This window comes from Polistes fuscatus, unplaced genomic scaffold (assembly GCF_010416935.1).
Source record: "Polistes fuscatus isolate 324 unplaced genomic scaffold, CU_Pfus_HIC Scaffold2, whole genome shotgun sequence".
In the NCBI taxonomy this organism is placed as follows: Eukaryota; Metazoa; Arthropoda; class Insecta; order Hymenoptera; family Vespidae; genus Polistes; species Polistes fuscatus.
The window spans coordinates 12,667,123-12,681,546 of NW_025113096.1; the positions used below are offsets into that span (position 1 = coordinate 12,667,123).

The 14,424-nt window shown below is 32.9% G+C and overlaps 1 protein-coding gene and 1 long non-coding RNA gene across 7 annotated transcripts in view; one reads left to right on the forward strand and one right to left on the reverse strand.

Annotated features, from left to right (window-relative positions):
- Window positions 1-2,705: 2,705 nt before the first annotated feature.
- Window positions 2,706-5,042, reverse strand: LOC122517083. 2 transcript variants are annotated; one of them, XR_006303729.1, is made up of 2 exons: window positions 4,989-5,042; window positions 2,706-4,775 (listed from the first exon to the last, which is right to left on the reverse strand). It is a non-coding gene; the product is annotated as an uncharacterized LOC122517083 (long non-coding RNA). The 2 variants fall into 2 exon arrangements; XR_006303730.1 differs by having other exon boundaries at window positions 4,883-5,018.
- Window positions 5,043-5,111: 69 nt separating this feature from the next.
- The window catches only part of LOC122517084 (calcium-transporting ATPase sarcoplasmic/endoplasmic reticulum type), a 32,618-nt gene continuing 23,305 nt past the window's right edge, over window positions 5,112-14,424 (forward strand). For 3 of the 5 annotated variants that reach the window (XR_006303731.1, XM_043635424.1, XM_043635421.1), the window contains exons 1-2: window positions 9,056-9,604; window positions 10,105-10,295. Coding sequence is in view for 4 of the 5 variants with exons in the window: in XM_043635424.1 (XP_043491359.1) it covers window positions 10,178-10,295 (118 nt within the window). In the remaining variant the exon portion in view is untranslated. Of the gene's footprint in view, window positions 5,427-7,456; window positions 7,544-9,055; window positions 9,605-10,104; window positions 10,296-14,424 lie in introns of those variants that run through there. The other 2 variants (XM_043635422.1, XM_043635423.1) reach the window with 2 other exon arrangements.

Below are 14,424 nucleotides of genomic sequence, written 5' to 3' on the forward strand. Positions count from 1 at the left end.
GCATCGAGTAATATCAAATTATCTCGTTAGGTAGCCGTTAGATTACTCGTGAGAGTCGCTTTGTAAGTCTCTCATACCATAGACACCCTTTTCCAAGCTGAAGAGAAACTAATGGCATTGCTTAGATCACACGTATCGTTAAATATTATATAAAATAATAATGATAATAAAGCGATATGGAAATAATAATTCACGATAATTATTTAGAAACATTATTTATAATAATATAACACAAATTTATTATCATATTTTTAATTCAACCAGTAACACGACTACTTAAATTCTTTTTTCTTTTATTTTCTTTCTTCCTTCCTTCCTTTTCTTTTTTTTTTTTTTTTTTACACTTTGAACGAGAACATTTCAACGAAAAAGTGTGTTATAAAGAGCAAGAGCAATAAAGTACAGAGTGCGAGTGTTCGGCGAGTGAATTTACGATGACCGCGTCATTGTGCCATTACGTCATAACTCACGTGCTTTAACACGTGTGACACGGTGAATTATAGTCTAATGGAAACAGAACGCGTCTCGATGAACTTGGTTATTTCGAATTCTGGAGAGTTTGATTATAACTGACTCAGTCATACTTTTTATATGTTTCTTTTAAGAATAACTGACAAAAGAAAAGCGTAAATAATCGAATGTTTACAATGGAAAAAGAAAAAAGGGGTAAAAAATAAAGAATTTGTTAATGAATTTAAGTTTTTTTCTTCTACGTAGATAAACATCGATAAAATTCGAGTTTGTCATCTTCCGTAACGTTGCAAGATTCGATGACGTGAAATGATAGGAAAGTTGCGAGGAATAGTACGTAAGATTCTCTCGTACAGAAATTTAAAGTCTGCTCTCTCTCTCTCTCTGTCTCTCTTTCTCTCTCTACTCTTCCACAGAGAGCCAAAACCAAGCCCGACCTCGCGATATCCTTGCGACTATTTTCGCATAACGCGTTTCGACATGATAGATGAGAGTTTTCTGCGTTTCCTCGACGTCGCACTCGCTCGAAACCTGCCAAAGATTCTCGCCAGTGTTAGAGAACGTTGAATAATTTAAGACCGCGGACAATACCTGTCGTGTGCCGTTCTCTTGCCGAAGAACATCATCCCAAGTGGGAACTGATGGCAAGCTTTAGCTTATCCGGATTGTGGTTTGCTAAACTTTGCCAAGGAAATTTGTACCAAGCTTCTATCATTCTTTTTTGTATTTTTCAAGAAAAAATCTTTTCATTCTACGAGAACTATACTCGAGTTAGAGAATTATAGGTACGGAAAGTTTTTGAAATACAATAAAAGTATTCACCGAAGCTCTAAATTTGAATGAACATTTGTTCAAAATTTGATAGCAAATATGCAATGTTAAAAGATTCGATAAAATTGCTTATTTGAATGATGCTAATAAATTTTCAAATAGATTATTCAAATGGTAGCTATATCCTATCGAATATAGGATAATAGCAGGTATCGAGCATGCCTGAACAAATCACCGTGAGACAGGCATATCATTAGATAATTGTGCTGACAGATGTTATTATACTCCTTGTTACATCTGCAGATCGGGATATAAACGCGTGATGCCAACTATCGGTAGTCGCTATGTAGAGATGTCGGACTATATTTGGGACGTTGAGCTAAGATTACTTCACTGGCCCAGTTGGCCGTTGATCGGACCCCCTAAGTATATTTTTAGGTAGGTCGTCGTAGCATAGGTCTTCTAAGACCAACTGCATCGCAAATTACTTGACTGCTTATGCGTAGGTAATGAACGTACGTATCTACGTACGAACTCACTCGCTGGATTTATAATTAGCTCGATGTTTATATGTGTTTGTGTGTGTGTGTGTGTTATTCCTCTACGTAAGATACATAGTTTACATAAGTAATAGATACCGATTTGTATTAACTTTGAAGAAAAATAGGAGTAAGGTAGTAGGGGGCTTTGAAGCATTCAGAATCAGAACACTTTGCAATCAATTTCGATCTTTAAATTCGTCAGGTGCGTCGGTGGGCTTCCTGTTCAATGACGATATGCCATGGCAGAAACCGTAATGCAAAGACCTAAGTCTCGTGGTACGAATAACTTGTTTATCGTTGGAAGAATATGCCAGAATGGATTTACTAGACTCTTTGTAGATTGTATGGTTCATCGAGTGATAATCGATGAACGACAAAATATTGATGGGAAGAAAAATCGTAATCGTAAATTCAAATCTCAAACACGAATAACATGAATTACATGCCGCATATCTAATATTATCCTTCTCTCGAGACAGCAACCGTTTGAGATCAACCGGCTGGCGATGGCACAAAGAGCACATACAACAGCTGTCAACGTACGACTAAACTCGCTGTCATACGTATTCGACTCCTTCAAGAGATTGTACGCGCTTAGGACAAGACTTGTGCACTCTATCTCTTGTTAGCTAACATAAGACTCTGAACGACGATTTCAAGTTCCTATTCCGTTCTGTCACAACAGTCACTTATTCACGACTATGACGTTGCCTGATTTTTTCGTTCCTCCCGTTTCGCGCTCGGTTCAAAGTCTCAAGAAGAATATAAATACCTTTCGGCTTTCCCTTCAGCTTCGAAATGTATAAAATATATTATGAATAGAGAGAAAGAGATACATATTTCGGCACGTTCTCTTCGTTGATTAATAATTTAGAGGACTTTCCAAGGATTTTCGAGAGGGAAAAAAAAAAGTCAACTTTCTTAGATTCGTAATATTTTCTATTTGCTTTTACGAATAGTACATGTCTTAAAACTAATTTATTTGTCACAATTTTCAAACATCCTTTGTACGCATTTACTTACGCGTATACATATATATTTATATTAAGCATGAAATAAGAATAAGAGGTAAAGTAAATTGCGTTACGAATATCGGTTAGATTAATTAGTAAATACATTTGGTTACCATTAGATATACGAATTTTAATAACCGATGAAAGCGAGCTGAGATTAGTCGGAGAGGCCACACACGCTTAAATTACTATTCTGGATACTGGCGATTATAATGCCTCCCAGGGATAGAACGATGGTAGATTGGAACATACGTAACGTAACGTACATCGTGAGCCTTCAAACGACTAATGACGACGTCGGCTCGTACAAAGGCCGCGAGCGTTCTAATTTCGTATTATTTCGCTGCTTATCTAAAAATATGTGCAATATACGGAGAAAATATATATCTATCCGAACGATTTTCCACAGCCGATTTTATGTTCTCGACTGTGGTGAGTTCGAGGGTTGGCTGGGTCGAACCACACTCGTGACACCATTGATGTCATATGTCCATCAACACTGACAAGAAGCTTCTACATATTTTTAAGAAAGAGAATATGAAATTAAACATTTCTATTATTTTCAAATACAATAATTGTTATTTTAAGTATCAAATATTAGTTAAATTGTATTATTGATTTAATAGTTATGTCATACTTTTTCCGTTTGCATTTTTCTATTTTATATTCTTTATTTTGACGATGAGTTTGATGAATTAGAAATCTATTAGAAAAAGATGGCGAAGATAATCTGCTTGACAGTCAGTCTCATCAAAGCTGTTTAGCAGTTCATTTATAAAAATATAAAACGTCCATAAATACAAGGGATATTCTTCCGCCAACACCAGCACACGGCAAAGCTATAATGCTTCTAATTTTATTTTTAACTCCCTTCTCCTGAAGTTCACGTTTGCAAAGAGTTTGAAGTTTTTAAACGCGTGTTGTGTTTGATAAATTACCATGAAAAGAGTTATTCATTAACCATTATAACAATCATGAAGGATTTTTCTTTAAGATATATAGTGACTACCTTGCTGTCAGTTTTTTAACGTATCTATAATATATATATAATAGATAAGATATAATATGTATAATAGATTTCTCTAAAATAAAATGTATAAAAACTATTTTAACAAACTCTCTACAAAATAAAAGCGTCAAAAGTTTAATTAACACGTGACGTTATGAAAACATTTGAATAATCATTCAAATGTTATAAGGTATATATTGTAACGTTCAATTAACGTATTTGATTATGAAGAAAATCGAAATTTCACAGTTTAAAACAAACTTACACATGTATTATACATACGAAAATTGAGAAGATAAATTCGGTCGAGCACATTTAACTTTATCAAAGATAACCAGAGAAAAGGACCAGTGAACTTTTCTAGTAACAGTGCAACCGTAACGGTAACGCATTGGCTTGTACGTTAAATGTATTTAGAATTCCCGCAAAGAACAGGCCGTTGACCGTGCGTTTTACGTCTTCTCTTCTCTTCCCGTCTCTTCCCGTCTCTTCATTTGCTCTACCTTGCCACGCTTATACTTGGAACAGCAGGCGCCTCGAGCGTAGGCGAGCGTAACTTTTTGCTTACTCGCATGTGCGCGTGTCAGCTTAAATCGTATACATCGTGACTAGGTTAAATGTATAGATACCTGTCACATTGTAAACATTCATTTGAGTACTTTATCGATAGAAGTATACGACCAACAAAAAAAAGGGATATATAATATTTATAATAAAATACATTTTTAATGATATTTTGCATTGTTTGCTATCTTGTTATTAGAACAAGAAAAGCGTATTATTGTAAAGTAGATCATACAAATCTTCATTTGTTCCCATCCTTGTTATTGTATTAAACTTTTTCCAATAAAAAAGTATAATTTTTATATTGCAATTATCAAAATTACGATGTCTTATCACTGGCCTTTTTTTAATGATAGACTTTATAAATTTCATATGAGAGCTTTGCTAGTGAAATACTTCCGGTACCTGAAATCAAGGAACAAAAATGGCGACGAAAATGACTTTTCTTTATTGTTTGTTCAGATTAACCAAACTTAAAAGTATAAAGAAAAGTCTTGAAAAAGAATGTTTACTTAGTTTGGTGGTTTGGCGAGTTGCAAAGTTGGATAGAAAAAGTGCGAAGTAGAGGTAGAAAGAAAGAGAGAAAGAGAGAGAGGGAGAGAGAAGCAAAGAACCTACCTCCCTTTTGCGACATCCGGGACCACTGGCTTCCGGCCAGACTTTTCCTTGTTCCACGTCTGGCCGCCAGGTAGCGACGTTGATGGACTATTTAAACGATTTTCGGAGACTCTCGGCGCTTCGTTTCGTTTAGCAGCGCAGGCGTAGCCTTTTGAATGTTTCTTCGTTGTCCTTAAATGTAAGAATTTCGAGTGAAACGCGCGTAAACAACCATGCATAGGGAGGAGTAATTCCCGCCATTTCGTTGTACCTGAAATTTTTGCGATTATCGTGAAACGTTATTTCATTCTCATCGTATTCTATTTGGAAAATTACGAAGGAGGAAGAATATCAAGAAGATTATTATCGGTGTTGGGCACAAGTGTGTAATTAACTAGAGTCTGCTGTGCTGGTGATTAAGTCGTAAAGATAACGGACCGATCGGAAGAGAAGACATTGGTAAGTCAATTTGGTGACACGACATATATATAACAGTGCTTTTGTGATACTCGCGAAGTGACAAAAGAGAGATAGAAAGAGAGAGAGAGAAAGAGAGAGAGAGAGAGAGAGAGAGAATGAGATATATGAAAGGAAAGATTTAACACAAAAAGTCGGAAGATATCGATGAAAAGTAGTGCTGTGACGATGAAAGAGACAAAGCTAAACCAGGACTGGCCTCAGCGTGGATCGTGTTTTTTGTGGATTTACAAAATAAGAGCGTGAGAATCCTAAAATGTCAATTAACAACAAACCCAACACAAACGATAAACCATCGTCAATGATTTTCGCCAATTAATTTTCTCATAAGCTATGTTACTTTGCTTCTTTCATATTCTCTTTCGATTTTACCATCTAAGGAAAGATTAACAGTGATGTGATTACAAAATCGATCCTTTCGAAACAGATCAACATTTAGGAAAAGTTGAGTGAATTCGATCTTTCGTTAACACATGCCGAATAACTCGTGAATCAAGCGCACGTGTCTAAATTTCAACTAATCTTTTTATCTCAGCGTTAATTATGTAACAGTTTCTCCCTTAACAAGACTATGAAAAAAATATGAGAGACATTAGTCGCTTTAGTGGAAATCATCTCGAATAATAATTCTAAGAGAATACGAAATTTAATAATATTTACTTGCTAGGTAAAAGACATTTATTTGGAGATAATGAAAAATGATTGATATATCCTGTCCTGTTGCGTGGTCGAATGCATTCGAGTGATTTTCGAAAGAGTCGTTGAATAACCTGTGGTAAAGCGTACGGGAGCCAAGAATTCAGACAAATTTATCAGGACATTCGCGGGATTAAGAAAAGTGAAAATATCGGACACGCATCATTAAGTTAGAAGTTTTCGAACCTGGACTTTATATATAATGTGTGAGTTCTAAATATAGTTGGGACTTGAATCGGGGCTAAGAGATTGAAAGATTTTGCTTATTCGTCTTTCTATTTTGTTTCTTACTCGTCTTTTACTTTCTTTCTTTCTTTCTTTTCCTTTCTTATTATTATAGCTGTTTCTTCAAACGAAAGATTTTCCTCTCTCCGAGAATCCATACGATATATCAGTGATTTGATCACTTTGAATTACCTCATTAGAAGCGTCTGCGTGTTATGTGCATGTTACATATAAACACGACCTCTGCTTGTTTGCCAACAAACACCGCCGTTCTTCCTATCTTTATAGCTCGTCGACCATGTTGCATCTCGTCTTCAAATAGAACCATTACTATTGGGTTGTTCGAAAAGATCGAAACGATATTTCTACATAATTTTATAAATATATGTATATACATATATATATACACGCGTATGTATATATATAAATAGATTATAATTTTACATTATTAATAACTATATATTAAAAAAAATTATATCACATCTGTTATGCGTTTAGTAAAATTTTCTACGAACTTTGAAAATAAGCTAATATTAATCTAGGTTAATTCTATCATTCTATCACGAGGTATGATATAAGCTTAGAAAGAGAAAGATAGACATATATACACAAAGAAGACTGGGACCTGTAAAACAAAGACGAGAAATCTTGAAATTGTGATGCGTTTAATAATCACTGAACAGCTGTAAGATAGAACAAAGAGAGGATGAGTTCACGAGGGAGAGAGAGAGAGAAAGAGAGAGAATGTAGGTGTACGTGTGCGAGGAAAAGGAAGAGAGACCATAAATATGCGTGTATGTGCGTGTGCGTGCGTGTGCGTGCGTGCGTATGTATCGAAGAGTAAGAGAGAGAAGCTGACAAGCATCTCTGCCAAAATAATTAGGAAGTCGTCGGAGACGAGTGCTAAAAGCGTTCGCTCGGGCACGCGCGATTTGGCCGACTAGTCGCTTCCCGGGCGTACGAGGGAGAGCCACTTGTCTGAACGGTCCTTTTCAGACTGTTTCCAAAGTATCTCCCAGTTTCGCGCAAACGGTCTCTTCACGATCATCCTTAGCGTGCATTTTCCGTACGAGTTCTCCGGAAGGCAAGTTCATTGGGCCGGTTTATATCCTGATATGTACTACTGCGCGTCATTTTTCTCGTTAAACAGGATAGCCCAGAACAATAGTGTTGCAAGGGTCAGTCCACGGAACTTATTTTTTTCTTTCGTCTCACTGTTTTTCTAATTTGTTTTTTTTTTTCTCGAGGAACTGTCGAATTATATTTTGGATTTTCTCTCTTGACATTAATTTGCAATTATTGTAGTTTGAATCTGTTATAAGCACATCGAATCAATCTCGTATCAATTTTTTTATTATTAAGAAACCATCGGGTTGATAAGAGTCGGGAATTTAAGGTAAAGAAAAGTTTAAAAAACTTTCGATATGTTGAATATCAACTGAGAAATGAGAGATTCCAGATTGATTAGGCAGTGCTTAGATATGCGGCGGATAGTTTTGTGTCACTGATTCAATGACCGTAACCCCGATTAACCTCATTGCATTGCTTTCCTATTGATGCTTAAGTTTAGAGCTAACCTTGGCTCGCTAGACGAGACCTTTGAACTTGATTCGAATTTTAAATTCGATCTGTATCGTCCTTGAACTTGCAACGATTTAATGACACTAGGATCTTCGTTAACATCGATAAAAGAACTCGATGTTTTTTCTACAATAAGATTCTTCAGGAAAAGAAATAAAATTGCGGATGGCCTCTGTTTAATAATCGATTCTCTTTCTCTCTCTCTCTCTCTCTCTCTCAATAAATTACAAATTATTATTTTCAACTAAATATATTACTTCTTGTGATCACTGATTATGAGATTTAGATTTCTCTTCTATTTCGATAAATCTTATCAGTTCTGATATATGTATATACATATGACTTAAGAAAAGATAAAATTAATAACTATTCTTAATTACTTTAGCTATTATTTGAATTCACGTGAGCAAAAAAATTATCAAGAATGATAATTTAAAGATGTAGGTTAAACGCCAAACCGATTTAACTCGATCATATGTTACATAATAGGCAGGCGTCATATTTATGCTTTGCTATTTTACATATCGTAACTAACCATATGCGTTCCTTTCTTGTCTTTAATGAGTAATAAATATTAATCCAAAATATGAAAAAATATTTGTAATATCCTATATTAATTTATGCTTACGAGAGTCTGATAAAGAAAAGAGAAATTTGAAGCCCTCGCTGTATAATGATTACATAACTACAATACAGCAATGTCCTGTGAACGTCTTAAAATACGCGCCAAGGAAATAGCCTAGCAGAAGCCTGAAAATAGCCGAATGCGTCATACTCCATCACGCCGTTTTAGCCAATGGCGTTGCTCCACATGCTCTTTACTTTTCGTTTCGTATCTGTTTTCCTGCGTCGTGATATTACGATCCCAATACCTATTAATTTTATTCACGAAAAATTCGCATTCCAAAAGTCTTAATAAACTATTTGTATCTTCATTTAATGAATTTCGACGAATTTTAATATACCAACGATAATATTTAACCGCAAAAAGGAACTCTCATCCGTAAAATCCGCCGTACATTAGATGTGCGTGTCGATTTATAATCGACGCATTCCGCCAGATGGCGCTATTAGCACGCGCGATGATTCGCCGTTCTCGTCACTTTTAGTTAGACGGAAGCGGAGGTTTGGTTAGCAATTCGGGTCCGTACTTGTCAAGAAGAAAATGACGTGCACTTCGGATTTTAGTGGCTGTGCCTCGTGATACGAGACTGGTTAATCAGAGAACTAAGTTTCCTAATTCGTGATATTATTTGATTTTGAAGAAGACAAATATATTCTTTATCTTTTTCTCTCGTGCCTTCGAGTGAACTGTGAATCGTTTGTGTCGCTCCCTCTTTTCCTCTTTCTCTCTCTCTTTCTGTCCCTTTCCTTCTCTTTCTTTCTTCTCGTAATCAAGTTCTGTCTTTTTTCCTCCTGTTCCTTGCTAACCTAAATACTCGTAAAACCGTAACGTGATTTTGTCGTGACACGTCGTCAACGAATACCTGAACTAGTTTATGGTTATCAGTTTTTTTTCTTCATATCCAAAAATCCACTCGAAACGGGGAAGAAAATTAAAGAGCAAATTAAGCCATTTAAACTGCTTCGTAATCGAAGACTTCCTTCTCCCGAGGTCTTTCTAACCTGGACTGAAGGCGTCTAGGCACCGTTGTGAGGTGTGTGCACGCGTTTATACTCCTTATTATTTTCTTTATTTTTTTTCTCATTTTCTACTATTACTATATATTATGGTTCGGTAAGTTTTACCTTTCTTTGCTTGTTCCTCTTTTTATCTTTTTTTTACTGAGTTATTTATTTCATTTTAAAGACATAGCAATATGTAAATTAATTACAAGGTCCTTACTTATTTAATAGCAATATACAATATATTGTATTACATTTGAATTATCGTTTGTTTTATTTTTTATTCTTATAAAATTAAATACATATTTTTGTTTAATTGTATTAAACTTCTAACATTATCTTGTCATCGATAATTACTTTTTCCTTTACTCGCTTTCTGTAAATAACTGCTGAATGTATTATTGTTTTTACTATTATTGCTTTAATAATAATAATGAGTTTATTCCGCACAGCAAAGTTAAAACATATTTGAGTGAGATTTAAGCGATTAAGCGCTTAATGTTAAATATATTTTGTTTTTTGTCAATTTCAGAATTTGTTTGCGTGAATGAACGGTATAAACATTGTGAGGATACAATAAGCAGTGTTGAAATAAAGACGCAATCATGGAGGACGGCCATGCGAAGACCGTTGAGGAGGTATTAAATTATTTCAATGTGGACGGAGAGAAAGGATTGTCTCTAGACCAAGTAAAGAGGAATCAGGAGAAGTATGGTCTCAACGGTAAGTTATTTTAATTTAGATTAAATTATACCGTTACATGAAATGTATGCTAGTAACACTAGTTTCTATGTGCAATTTAAAATCAAAATTACTTACCGGCAGTTTATTTAAGCAAATAAATAACCCTAGTGTTTTGAAAATATAGTTCATTTAAATTGAAACATATTAAAACCAGAAATAATTATCTTATATTCAATTAATTAGATTATTTTTCTCTATATTTACATTTAATGTAAAATCTGCTTTCCTATCCATTAGTACGGCTATTTCCTAAACTAAATTATATTTTCTTTTGAAATACGGATTATTTAAGCGTCAAACATTAATATAAATCTCGAATGGCGCGCAATATATTTCACAGGAAAATAGTCCAAGCAATAAAATTGATTTTTCTTTTCTCTAAATGATTGACTGGTTAAATCAGGCGCGTAGCGTTTTAATTTTAAAAATTTGTCAAATCCAGTAGTTTCGTGGACATTAAAATGCGATGCGAATATTTAAACGAAAGTTTTTACAATTTTAGACAAGATTTTTATTTATTATCAACATTTTGTTAAAAAACAAGAAAAAAGAAAATTATCCTTATTTTTATTTTTTTCTTAGAAATAAAAGGAATTAAATTAGCAAAAATTTATTTTTTTTACAAATAAAATTTGTTATCTAAATTTTAACTTTTATTTATTGACATCAATGAATTAAACGAATTTCAATAAATTTTATTTTATTAGCTTTTTAAAATATTTTCAAGATTCTGCATAAATTACCAAGGAGATAAATTCGAATTTTGAATTTAAAAGAAAAGGTGCCAAAAAACATCTTACAGCCGTAATGTTTTCATATGATAGTATACGCTTATAAATTTTCAATCGGATGCCGCGTCATTTTGTCCACCCTCTCCACCCACTCCTTCCTCTCTCGTTCTTTCACTTCTCTTTTCTCTTCGTATGCAATAATTCGATGACTCAATCAAATATCGCGAATCTATTTGATCGAACGAGTCGAAGAGCGCGGCAAAATGTTATTTTATCGAAACACTAATGTGACGATGAAATAACGTCAGCATTTACGCCACGCACTTACGTTTATCCCTACTATTTACTTCTTTGTGATGTCACTGAGCTTTCGCAGACGTCTGTTGAAAATGTCTATAGTGACGTGGCGTATAAAGTTCCTCTTCGAAGGTTTATATGACAGAGAGAGACAGAGATATAGAAATAGAAATAGAGAGAGGGGTGAAATTGTTAGGGGAGAAAAATTCTTCGACCAAAATGAGCCCAGCGTGATTGTTGATAACGATATTTTCAAAAGTATTGTTATATCTAGAAATATGATGAAAGTCTTATGTATGCTTACATACGTATCTTCTGTGAATATCTACAAGTTATGACTATTTTATTTTAAATTTAATTTTTGAGGAATTTATATATTTTTCGATGTGTTTTAAAAATATCAAAATATATTCTGCAATCCATGGAGAATAAATATAGTTTTCAGTGCAACGGACTTTTATTTTATTTTTTTTTTATTCTAAGCTTTTTTGCATTTTTAATCTCTATGGTTTAAAATATATATAAATTTTAAACTTCAGTGGAATACTTTACAAAAAAAAAAATTGAACGAAGACTCGTACTTTTTTTATAGATTTACAAAGGATGTTACAAACAAAATCTATTCTGTGTCAATATATTTTTCTTGTATATATATATATATATATATATATTTTTTTTTTTAAACATAGTTCTCAGAAGATTCGCAACTTGGAACAAAATTCATTCAGGATGGTTCTACCTCCGCACGTGGCTCTCCATACGGTTTATTTTTGCATAATACCATCTAACCGCTGCTTAGTCAACTTCAAATATCGCACGTTCTTCTCGATCTTACTTCAGGAAGCTATGATAAATAATCAGTAGAATTTATGGTCGCGACGCGTGGAAGCACGGACTACTCCGATTTTAAAATCGTCTCGATGAGTGGAGAAAATCTTTTTTTTTTTCTCTCTCTTTTTTTCCCTCTCTCTCTCTCTCTCTCTCTCTTTCTACATCTGTCTTTCTCTCTGTTTTTTTTTGTTTTGTTTTGTTTTAACGAGTGATATTCTTCACTGTCTTCGAATAGACGATTTTGACTTTGGTATTTAAAAAAGAAAAATACAGTGGTTTAAAAGAAAATACGAATTCGAACATTCTTGTTTTTTTTTGCTTTTTATCTTTATCTCTATTTCTATCTCCTCGTCTTCTTCTTCTTCCCCCCCCTTTCTCTTTCCCATCTCGTATTTGAGATTTAAATCGCACGATGAAAGATACTCTCTGATGAATCGATCGTTTGTTAAAAAAAAAAAAGACGTACGTACAGTTCTTTTCTTTTTCTTAACGGATGTTTATAAAAATATCTAAAAAATGGTTTTTCTCGAGATCGAGGATTTTTTATCTTCGATATGAAAAGAATATATATATATATACGTTGAAATTTGTAGTGGCGTAATCTGTGCGGTGGGGTAAGCTTCCACTCGTAAATTTCGAAAACTTCTTATTTTCATGCATGAGTATTTGATCGAATCATATTAAATTCTATGCATGTAATTCAGGACATAATATATCGTATATATTTCGACGATATATTTCAATTTTAAGTAAGATAGATATGTATCTTATTTGAATAAAAAATGAAGTAGAAATGGAAGGAATTATTTTTCAAAAAAAAAAAAAAGAAACATTTATAATATTTTATTCTTTTATAATTTAAAAAAAATTTTTTTTTGAACAACACAAAAAATAGATTTCCAATTTGTACATAATATTTCAATTCTTGACTATAATTGGCACATAAAAAAATGAAGTAGAAATAGAAGGAATTATTTTTCAAAAAAAAAAAAAGAAACATTTATAATATTTTATTCTTTTATAATTTAAACAAAATATTTTTTTTTGAACAACACAAAAAATAGATTTCCAATTTGTACATAATATTTCAATTCTTGACTATAATTGGCACATAAAAAAATGAAGTAGAAATAGAAGGAATTATTTTTCAAAAAATAAAAAAGAAACATTTATAATATTTTATTCTTTTATAATTTAAACAAAATATTTTTTTTTGAACAACACAAAAAATAGATTTCCAATTTGTACATAATATTTCAATTCTTGACTATAATTGGCACATAAAAAAAATGAAGTAGAAATAGAAGGAATTATTTTTCCAAAAAAAAAAGAAACATTTATAATATTTTATTCTTTTATAATTTGAAAACAATTTTTTTTTGAACAACACAAAAAATAAATTTCCAATTTGTACATAATATTTCAATTCTTGACTATAATTTGCATAGATTATTCGCGGTTAATTTGCAATTTTAATTTGCGGTATAACTTACGAAAGAGGCATAAATATATATTTACGACTAATTTTTGTAATTTTTTTTCCTCTACTTTTTATTTTTTTATTTTTTTTTATTATCAAAACATATTCATTATTTATCATTCAATCAGTCGCGATAATCATATACTTGATTAATCTATACTTCGTATTCGTATATCGTGTAGCAATTTAATTAACTAATTTATCAAAAAGTTGACGAAATTCTTCCTACTGTTTTCTATTTATTTGTTCTTTCTTTCGAGTGTGTATATATATGTTCATTCCAAAACGAATAATCTTGATTATTTATACCTTCCGTTTTGTTCGCTCGTTTTAATAAAGGTTCTCTAGTATCATATCTGATGTACAATTTATGGTTTCGTTCAATTAGAATAAATTTATATTTTTTTTTTCTCCATTTATTTTTCATTTTCCTTTTTCTCAATCGTCGCAATCGTTAATGACACAATATTGGGTCGATTATCATTAATTGTTGTTGATTATCAAATGTATAGGAAGGGTATACGAATGTTCGGCACTTGGTGAGATGAAATCCGTTCGCGAAAAGGTAAATATAGATGGTCCGCATGATTGCGGTCGCGGTTAGGAACGTAATTAACGGTGGTCGATGATTGACGCATTCAGAATAGTCTGGTCACATTAGATCTTCACGATAGTAATGTTGATGATGGATGATCGTGATCATGATCGAAGGTGACGAGATGATTGAATTTTCATGCTTCGTGTTTTTCGCTAGAAGAATAACAAAATG